At 29.9% G+C, this 11,109-nt stretch overlaps 2 protein-coding genes across 2 annotated transcripts in view; one reads left to right on the top strand and one right to left on the bottom strand.

Annotated features, from left to right (window-relative positions):
• The window catches only part of CBG15618, a gene marked incomplete at both ends in the record, with an annotated part of 11,184 nt that extends 2,286 nt beyond the window's left edge, over nt 1-8,898 (top strand). The window contains 6 exons of the mRNA XM_045236229.1: nt 1,060-1,303; nt 4,857-4,998; nt 5,353-5,564; nt 6,090-6,375; nt 7,194-7,361; nt 8,851-8,898. Of these exons, the coding sequence (XP_045095750.1) occupies nt 1,060-1,303; nt 4,857-4,998; nt 5,353-5,564; nt 6,090-6,375; nt 7,194-7,361; nt 8,851-8,898 (1,100 nt within the window). The remainder of the gene's footprint in view (nt 1-1,059; nt 1,304-4,856; nt 4,999-5,352; nt 5,565-6,089; nt 6,376-7,193; nt 7,362-8,850) is intronic.
• A 703-nt stretch (nt 8,899-9,601) lies between these two features.
• On the bottom strand, nt 9,602-9,992 carry CBG15619 (the record flags this gene model as incomplete). The annotated part of the gene is made up of 3 exons (XM_002648765.1): nt 9,602-9,682; nt 9,737-9,802; nt 9,891-9,992. The coding sequence occupies 3 exons, from the start codon at nt 9,990-9,992 to the stop codon at nt 9,602-9,604; spliced, it is 249 nt and encodes an 82-aa protein (XP_002648811.1).
• Between the last annotated feature and the right edge of the window lie 1,117 nt (nt 9,993-11,109).

Below are 11,109 nucleotides of genomic sequence, written 5' to 3' on the forward strand. Positions count from 1 at the left end.
TCGCAGTTTCGAAATGACTGGTTTCGAAGTGTCGCGGTTTCGAAGTGACGCGAAGCCAAGTGCTCTGGTATTGCCATAGACTATTTGCATTTTGTTTTCCCCATTTTTTGAAACAGTAAAAATTCGAAAAAAAATCCAAAGAAATCTGAGAAAAAATCGAGTCTATTTTGAAAGCGCATAACTTGGTTCAAATACCGAATTTTTCAAAAATTCTTATCGGTAAATGTAGGACTTGATAACAGCTTCGGAATGATATAAAACATGACTAGGTTTCAAAACTGAAGAGATTTTTGAAATCGAAATTTCAAAAATATTCAATTTTGGAGTATAATCATGTTTTATATCATTTTGTAGCTCTTTTTGAAATCTACAGTTTTCAGTTGAATTTTTCAAAATTATTCGATTTGAACCAATTTATGAGCCTTCTAAAAGAGTTTAAAACTATTCATGTTTAAACGATTTTGAAAACTCGAGAGAACTCAATAGCTTTGATAATCTGAAAATTCAAAACATTTGATTTTTCAAAAAATTTTTGAAACATTAAATATTTGAAAAAAGATTTGCAGAAAATTTATGACTTCTGTTCATAAGTTCGTAAATTGCTTCAAATTTGATATTTTCAAAAATTTGAATTGGAAAATGTAGAACTTGAAAAGAGCTTCAAAATGGTATAAAACATGACCACATTCCAAAAATCAATATTTCAGAAAAATCGATTTTAAAGGTCCCCCAATTTTTGAACCTAGTCATGTTTTATATCATTTTGAAGCTCTTTTCAAGTTCTAGGTTTTCCGATTTGGATTATTTCGAAATATCACATATGGAGCATTTCAGTAACCCAGAAACAAATGATATCGAAATTTTCGCTTGGTAGAAAAAACTATTGGAACAATTTTGAAACATTTTTTTCCAGATTTCGTCCTCAACATCGCTGAAGCTGGAGATCTCAAAGAATCCCTCCATCACTTCCATCGTTTCGACTTGGCTACTGTCAAATTCCTCTCTTCTGAAATTCTCTCCGGCCTCTCTTTCTCCACACCCATCAAATCGTTCACCGAGATATGAAGCCAGAGAATGTGCTTATCAAAAAAGACGGACACATTGTGATTGCTGATTTTGGAAGTGCAAAAACAACAAAATTCGAAGAAGAAGAGGAAGAGGAGATTCAGAAGACGTCGTCGGAGGATTCTGATGAGAAGGAAGACGTGGAGCAAGAGAAGGAGCAGGAGAGACGAACCACGTTTGTGGGAACTGCGTTGTATATTAGTCCGGAGATGTTGAATGATGGAGCTGTTGGAGCAAAGTTAGTTTTAATTTTAAAGGCGCTTTGTTCGGAATTGGAGTTTTTGTAAAATCTAGAATTGGATAATGTAAATTTTGAGAAGAGCTTCAAATATGACTAGGTTGAAAAATTGGAGGGAACTTTAAATCGATTTTTTTGGATTGTTCTATTTTGGAATGTGTTCATGTTCTAGATCATTTTGAAGCTCTTTTGAAGTGTTATATTTTCTAATTTGAGTTTATGGAAAATATTAATTTTTGAAGTAATGTTTCAGAAATTTCGAAAACTCTTTTAATACAAAAAAATATTTGAAAATTTTCTGTTTCAATTTTTCTCGAGTTTTTTTTTTTATATTCTCACACAATTCAATTCTTTCCGTATTCACAAAGACAATCTATGTGTCCAGATGATTTCTTATAATTTTCGTCCAAAAACCTTATAAAATCTGTTTGTCCCGATGTCTACATTTTTTGAAGTCATTTAAAAACGCATAACTTTATTCAAAATTCGAATTTTCAAAAAATTAAAATTGGAAAATGTAGGCTTTGAAAAGATCACCAAAACTGATATGAAACATGACTAGGTTCAAAAATTGGGGGACCTTTAAAATCGATTTTTCTGAAATATTGATTTTTGGAATGTGGTCATTTTTATACCATTTTGAAGCTCTTTTCAAGTTCTACATTTTCCAATTCAAATTTTTGAAAATATCAAATTTGAAGCAATTTACGAACTTATGAACAGAAGTCATAAATTTTCTGCAAGTCTTTTTTCAAATATTTAATGTTTCAAAAATTTTTTGAAAAATCAAATGTTTTGAATTTTCAGATTATCAAAGCTATTGAGTTCTCTCGAGTTTTCAAAATCGTTTAAACATGAATAGTTTTAAACTCTTTTAGAAGGCTCATAAATTGGTTCAAATCGAATAATTTTGAAAAATTCAACTGAAAACTGTAGATTTCAAAAAGAGCTACAAAATGATATAAAACATGATTATACTCCAAAATTGAATATTTTTGAAATTTCGATTTCAAAAATCTCTTCAGTTTTGAAACCTAGTCATGTTTTATATCATTCCGAAGCTCTTATCAAGTCCTACATTTATCAATAAGAATTTTTGAAAAATTCGGCATTTGAACCAAGTTATGCGCTTTCAAAATATACTCAATTTTTTCTCAGAATTCTATTGGTTTTTTTTCTAATTTTTACTGTTTCAAAAAATGGGGAAAAGAAAAGGCGAATAGTCTATGGCAATACCAGAGCACTTAGACCTGTGTTCTAAACATCTGTAACTGGTGGCCTAGGTTTTTGTTTTTCTAGGCCATCCTTTCTAAAAATGCTGATTTTCGTCATTATTTTTTGAAAAATCGCACTTTTTTAAAGGGATTTTTCAGATTTTCTGAAATTTCAATTTAAAAAAGAAGTGGGTTACTGTAGGAATTTTTTTTGGGAAATTTATTTTTTATTTGTCTGAATAATGAACTTTCAAATCGGGTTTTATGGGATTTTTTGGATTTTTCGAATTTTCCGGAATTTTCGACTTTTTTGAAATTTTTAACAGGAATTTTCAAACTAACTATATTTTTTGGTTTTTTTTGGAATGTGATCTTATTTTACATCAATTTGAAGCTCTTCTCAAGTTCTACATTTTACATTTTGAATTTTCTGCAAATTTCAATTTTGAGGCAAGTTACAAGTCAAAGAACAGTGACCATTAATTCTCAGATCGTGAGCTACGCGGTTGAAAGTGCCGGCTGAAAGACGCATAACTTTTTTCAAAATGGGAATTTTCCGAAAATTCAAATCAGATAATGTAGAATTTGAAAAGAGCTTCAAAATGATATTAAACATGACTAGGTTTAAAAATTCGATATTTTGAAAACTTCCACTTTAAACATCTCTCCAATTTTTAAACCTAGTCATGTTTTATGTCATTTTGAAGCTCTTAAACAGTTTTACAATTTCCAATTCCAGTTTTTTGAAAATATTGATTTTTATGCAATTTCTACGCAAAAACCTAGAAAACTCTGGATACTTGATTTTCTTTTGAAAAGTTACTGTTTCAAAATTTTCTTTAATTTTTTTGAAATTCTGGAAAAAGTTAATTTCTTCTATTTTCCATCTGCAGAATGGAATTGTCCAAATGTTCAAAAAATCACTATTATTCCCAAAAGTTAAAAAAAAGTTAATTTTTAAAAAATTTCGAAAGTTGCTGTTTCAAAAATTTCCAGATTTTCAAATACTTCTTTGTTTTTAGTCATAACAGCAATAAAAATTTTAATTTAAAAAAAAAGGAATTTTTGATATGAAATCGTTTTGAAATAACAAATTTTTTAAAACAAATTTTAATATATAGAATTTCAAAAGAGCTTCAAAATGACATAAAACAGGACCACATTCCAAAATTCGAATTTTTGAAAATATCGAATTTTGGCATTTGGTCATGTTCTATATCATTTTGAAGCTCTTTTCAAATCCTACATTTTACAATTTGAATTATTCAAAAATGTTGCTTTGAAGCAGTTTTTATTCAAAAACTGGGTTCAGATTTTCTAATAATTGCTGTTTCGATTTTTTACAATATTTTTGGGATTTAATTACCTTTTTACTTTCAAAACCTGTACTTGTACTTTACTTTCAGATGTCCAAAAATCCTAATTTTCCAATCACTTTTGAAAAATTGAAATTTTGCAGAATTTTTTCACATTTTGAATTTTCGAAAATTTAGAAAAAAATTGCTGTTTCAAAAATTTACAGACTTTCGAATTTTTATTTTTATTCATTAAGCATATACTGATCAATTTAGAATCTTCCAAATTTGGAATTTTCAAAAAATTCAAATTGGAAAATGTAGGATTTGAAAAGAGCTACGAAATGGTATAAAACATGACCAGGTTAAAAAATTGGGTGGACAATTAAAATTGAATTTTTGGAAATATTGCATTTTGGAACATGGTCTTGTTTTATATCATTTTGAAGCTCTCTTTAATTCCTACAACATCCAATTTCAATTTTTTTGAAAATATCAATTTTGAAGCATTTTTCAGAAATTTCAAAAACTCGTGCAATTTGAAAAAAAAAAACCAAAAAATGTATGAAAATTTTCTGTTTCAAAATTTACTTTAACTTTTTTGAAATTCCCAGAAAACGGTTACTCCATCTTCTATTTCAGAACATTTCAGAAGTCCAGAGTTGTCCAAATGTTGAAAAAATAACTATTATTCCGAAAAGTTTTGAAAAACATTGAAGTTTCATAGAATTTTTCCCTTTTTCGAATTTTATACAATTTCAAAAAGTTTCTAGAAAAAATGAGTTTTCGATATGAAACATTTATTTTAAATTACAGTTTCAAATTTTATTTTTATTTTTATGATTCTCAAAAAAAAGTCAATGAGAACTCTTCTGTCGCAATCAAAAACTGTGTGTCCGGATGTCCATATTATTAGAATATACGTTTAAATCAACCTGAAATTGGCTGAAATAGGTTTTAAATTGTCTAAATTGACCAAAAATTGATTTTTTTTTTCTAGATTTTCAGAATTTCAAAAGTTCAATTTATACCAAAATTTTCCAGATCCGACATCTGGGCTCTTGGCTGCATGATCTACGAGTTTCTGGCCGGAAAACCTCCATTCACCGGAATTAATCAATATCAGCAAACTCGAAAAGTTCATGAAAACAACATTACCTTTGATGACTTCCCGGAATCAGCTAAAGTTTTGATTAAGGATATGATGGGGAGTACTGTCAACTTTGAGTCAATTTATCTCGGTTACTGTAAGAGATATATGAAAGGGTTTGACTGATAAAATGTTTGTCGTATTATCAGTAACAGTTTGTTAGTTGACCACTTTTTGATATCTGTTACAGTAACCGAGATAAATTAGGTCAAAGTCGGCGCTAAATTTTTAGAATTTGAAAATTTTGATATCAATTTTTGAGGGCTTTTTTCTAAAAATTGTTGAATCCAAGCCTAGGCAAATTTTATATCATTTTGTAGAGCTTTTCAAAATCGAACTCTTAATTTTTAGAAAATTCAAAAATCGCAATTTCCAATCTAAATAATTTAGATTTCCGACCCCAAGCTCCGGATCACCACAGACCAACTTATGGCTCATCAATTCTACAAGGACATCAACTGGAAAACAATCACAACTACAAAACCTACAGTACCCCTTGAAAAGTATTCATTGTACAAGGAAAGAGAAGAGGTTTTGGATGAAGACGTGCTGCCAGGATTCGATCTAGCCAGACTCATCAAGTTGAGCGATGGGTTGCCCATGTGAGTTTTTAGAAGAGCTATAAAATGCTCCAAATTTAGATTTTGTTAAAAATTAAAATTGAATACTGTAGAGCTTAAAAAGAGCTATGAAATACATGACCCCATTCCAAAAATAGGTTCAAAAATTAGAGAGACTTTTAAGATTGAATTTTTGGAAATGTTGCATTTTGGAATGTGGTCATGTTTTATATCAAATTGAAGCTCTTTCCAAATCCTATATTTTCCAATTTAATTTTATTGAAAATCTTCATTTTGAACCAAGTTATGCGCTTTACAAAAATATTTCAGGTCCCCCAGCATGGAGTTGGATCTCAAGGATCTGTTTGCAGCAGCGGCAGTTCCAGTTGTTGTTCCGTAAGTTTTTTTTTGCGCTCAATCATCTCGGTTCCTGTAAAAGATATCAAAAATTTGTCAATTGATAAAATGTTTATCATAATATCAGCTACATTTCAATAATTGACAATTGGTTGATATCTCTTACAGTAACCGAGATAATTGAGTATTTACAACATGCTATTTTTACAGACAACCAAAACTCAACGCCAGGGAGAAAGCCGAGAGAGAGGCTGCTTTGGATGTTCAACGGCGTGACAATGACTACCATCAACTTCTGGACGGCTACTTGGTTCTCAAACAAGGCATTCTACACAAGAAGCGAGGATTCTTTGCCCGCAAACGAATGTTCCTACTTACCGACGGACCACAGCTTGTCTACGTGGATCCTAGTAATAAGAAAGCACGTGGAAAAGTCCCATGGACTCCATGCATGACGATTGAGTATGTCAATCCGAAGTTGTTCAATATTCATACGGTAAGTTTTCCCAGATTTAACCGATTTTCGGCTGATATTATGATAAACATTTTATTAGTTGACAAGTTTTTAATATCTCTTACAGTAACCGAGATAAATAGGCTCAAAGTTGAAGGTCGAGTTTGCAACACCGTAGCTTATCGAGAAGTGACGTCTCCACTTTGAGCTCAATTATCTCGGTTACTGTAAAAGATATTAAAAGGTTGTTAACTGATAAAATATCACTGATATCATGATAAACATTTTATCAGTTTACAAATTTTGGATACCTTTCACAGGAACCGAGATAATTGAGCCAAAAGGTAAAGTATGAATAAACAGATTTAATATGGTTCCTGTACTAAGTTTTTTTGCAAAAATTGAGCATTTGTGGACATCTGGATACACAGATTTTGGAAAAATAGACCTTGAATGATTACCTTCTTTGATAATTTTTGATAAATTGTTAAAAATTGAAACAGCAATCTTTCAAAAAAAAATAAATTGAATTTTAAAAATCAATTTTTAATCGAAAAACGGAAAAAATGAATTTCTGAATTTCTGAATTTCTGAATTTCTGAATTTCTGAATTTCTGAATTTCTGAATTTCTGAATTTCTGAATTTCTGAATTTCTGAATTTCTGAATTTCTGAATTTCTGAATTTCTGAATTTCTGAATTTCTGAATTTCTGAATTTCTGAATTTCTGAATTTCTGAATTTCTGAATTTCTGAATTTCTGAATTTCTGAATTTCTGAATTTCTGAATTTCTGAATTTCTGAATTTCTGAATTTCTGAATTTCTGAATTTCTGAATTTAAGATTACTGTATTTTTTGCAGCCCGGCCGTACTTACATCCTCTACGACTACAATAAAACAGCCGAAGAATGGTGTAGAGCTATTGAAGATGTGAGAGTCAAATATGCGGCACAGATAAAGAAGATTTATGATAAAGGGATGGAGGAGGGCAATTTCCATGAAATCTACGGAAAAATTCGTCCAAATAGAGTGAGTTTTTGAATTTTTATAATAAGAAAATCTGAAGAAAAAATGAAAAAATCAGAAATTCAGAAATTCAGAAATTTAGAATTGCCTGAAATTCTGAAATTTTGAAATTCTAAAATTATGAAAAAAAAACTCCTGAAAACTTTCAGAACCGCTGAAGTTTCAACTCGTCTGAATCTTGGCTCAAACATCGGATTTAATTTTTTTTTAAATTATTATTATTTTTTCTGAATCGTTAATTGTATTTTTCTGACTTCACCCAGTAGATTCATACATAATACGTGCTTTTTTTCGTTATCTCAATTTGCTTGTAGTTTGTAGTTTTGACTACAAACTACAAATATTTGAAACCAGTAATTTAATTATCAATAAATTAGTTTTTTTTGTTGAATTCCTGATTTTTTTGAAAATTTGAAAAAAAATGAAACAGCAATTCCTCGAATACGCTAGATAGATAACACAAGATTTCTATTTTTCAGACAGAAAATTTTTTTTGAAACTGAAACTTTCCCATTCAAAAAAAATAACTTTTTGAGTTCCGAATCTTCTTTTGTGAATTTTTTGTCCATTTTTCTAAAAATAATTTTTTACAATGCTTTTGAAAATTTTCATAGAAACAAATGACAATCAAAATGAATTGTTTGAAAATTTTTCAAAAATTCTTTTGAAACATTTTTTTTTGTTTGGAATTTTTAAAGACGATTTTTTGTTTTTCTATATGGACATTCGACATTTTTTCAAAATTTAGAAATTCTCGGTGTTGGAGCAACAGCATCTAAATGTTTTCAAAATTCTGATCTATTTTTGAAACAGTAAGTTTCTGAAATTTTTTCAGAATTTTTTTTTAATACTTCCAGTCAAACTTTGAATCTTTAGTTCCGATTTTAAATTAACAGTTCGAAGAGGAAAATGTGTAAAAAAAACACTTTTTTTGAAACAGTATTTTTTTGAGATTTTTTTTTCAAATTCTTGAGATATCTGGATAGGTAATTTTGGAATTTGAAATTTTGATTTTTGAGATTTTCCATTTTATTTTCAAATCCTTTTCTAAATAGGTGAAAATTGAGAATTTGTGAGTAGGATAAAGCAGAGGAATCATGGCAAAAAAAAATATTTATTTTTAGAAAAATAAATGAAACAGTCAAAAAATCATTTCTTTTTTGAGTTTGGATTAAAGGTGGGGGGACAGGAGATTTTTCGTAGTTTTTTTGTAGCTAGAGTATGCATTCTACCGTGACGGTGTACAACGCTTAATGTCACTCTGCGTACAGCTGTCGTCCTCACCTTTATGTATGCAATCCGCTTTCTCTTTGCCCGCGTGGCTCAGTAGGTTGCGGCGCCGCACCCTCAATCATCGCCCTCACAAGTTCAACTCCTCGAGGGGCATCTTTGAACGGAATTTCGAGAACATTATTTTTTTCATGTCCCCCCACCTTTAATGCTTATGGTAAATATTAGTTGAAAAACTTTATTTCAAAAATTACTGTTTCAGGAAAAATTCACATTTCAAGCTGATTACTCTAAACTTAATGTTTCGTAGATTCTGTATACTTGCAATTTGTCGGTTTTTGTGAAGTTTTCAGAAATCTACAGCAAAATTTGAATTAACTCCTAAACTCCACAATGTTTTCCAGATTATCGCACTAATGACAAAAAAAATCAATTATTGTAGAGTTTTCTCAGATTTTCATAATTTTAATGAAACAGTTTTTTTTTTCATTTCAATTTTGAGTTTCAATGGAACTTTTAAAAATAAGGACAAATTTTTACTGTTTCAAAAAAAAATTTATCGGAAATCAAGATCCACAGAATGATTCACGCAATTAACAAGAAAACAGTTTTCATGATGTATTCGTTTGAAGCCGAAACTACTGTAAAGATTCTTTCACAAAGTGCAGTTGGATCTTTCCCATTTTCTGTTTTTTTTTCCTGGAACATACAGAGATCTTGACTGTCTGATACTGGAAAAGTTAAGATTTTGGAATTGTTTGGGCCAAGTTTCAATGATTTTTAAACGTCAAAATATTGAAAATCTCGAACTTCAACGACAAAAATTACTGTTTCAGAGTTTCAATTTGATTTTTGGAATGCGCTAATTTTTCGTTGTGATCAGTATTGATTATCCATGGACAAACAGACAAACAGCTGAGAAAAAGCCTTCAAAAACTACAAAATCGTTTTATTGGAACTTTTACACAAAATGTACACAAAATCTATGAATTTCAGAAAAAAGATAGCTGACATTATTTAGCTAGTTCTTGTGCTCCTCCAATTGGAAGTTCTGGAATCATGCCAGCAACACCTTGCACAACTCCTCCATCACTCTGAAAATTCAGCATGTAGGGTAATTAAGGGTAATTAAGAGAGTAATTAATTACCTGAACAGCACCACCAACTGCTGGCAGTGCTCCATCAACAACTCCTTGAACAGCTCCTGTTCCTGTCTGCAATTCATTTTTTTGGAACTAATTAATTAACTAATTATCATGTTAATTACCTCGCCTACATTATGAACTCCAGAGCAGTGTTTACAACTCCAGAGAGCATTTCATTTGGACGAGCATAGGAAATAGTGAAGAAGAGGAAGAAGAAGAAGAAGAAGAAGAAGAGGATGGAGAGGATTTTGAATTGCATTTTGGAAATTTGGAATTCAATAGAACCTTTTTCCCACTTTATACCTAAAAATTTACTTCCAAAAGATACTCAATTTTCCAGAAAATCATAATATTTTGACACTTTTCTCTTCTCAAATCAGAGTTTTCAGTTCCTGTACCTAAAAATCTGCGAAAAATTGTGTTAATCTCAAAAATCCTGTTTTGATCTCTCAGTTTTTCAAAATTTCAGAGCACGGATTCAAAACAAGGAAATCTCATTTTCTGATTTTTTCAGAGACGAGGGAGTGGAATAATCATTACTAAAATATCAGATATCAAACTTAAAAATCACCAGTTTTATTGAAAAATCACATTCCTTTTCGAAATTGTTGAAGTTTGAGCACTTTTGAGTTAAGTAGCTGGTAATTATGGTTTTAAAATAAGACATCATCATTTAAAGTAAAAACCAATTGAAATTGATTGTTTGAAAATTCTTTTAAAAAATTTGAAACAGTAATTTTTATGTTTTTTTTTTGGATATTAAAATAATAGGAAACTAGGTTTTCAGCCTGTGAGTTGAACATTTCAAAAATGTGTCTCAACTAACCCGATCAACTTGTAAATATTCAATTCAACATTTAGATTTTTTTGAAACAGTAAATTATCAGCGTTATTTGACATAATTCTTTTCTATGTCTCTAAATTCTCAAAATTATTGACTGTTGAAATCAAAACTCTTGAAATTTTCGAAATGTTTGAATCAGAAAAAATTTGACTGTTTCAAAAAATCTGAATATTAGAATAAAGGTTTTAATGATAATAAGCAGTTTAATCGATATTATTAAACATAAATTTTTGAATGAATTCTACTTTGAAATTTCAAGACTTACAAAACCAAAAACTTGGAAAAGCGAGTTAGGATCACTTGGCAAAAGTTGAGGTCCATTATTAAGATTTTTTGAAACTGTCAAATTTTTTCTGATTCAAACATTTCGAAAATTTCAAGAGTTTTGATTTCAACAGTCAATAATTTTGAGAATTTAGAGACATAGAAAAGAATTACCGTAAAACCTCTAATAGAACGACACCCGGATCGTCCACTTTGAGCCTATATATCTCATTTTTTGTGAAAGATATCAAAAAGTGGCTAACTAGTA

Source organism: Caenorhabditis briggsae (genome assembly GCF_000004555.2).
Source record: "Caenorhabditis briggsae complete genome, chrIV, whole genome shotgun sequence".
Classification (NCBI taxonomy): Eukaryota; Metazoa; Nematoda; class Chromadorea; order Rhabditida; family Rhabditidae; genus Caenorhabditis; species Caenorhabditis briggsae.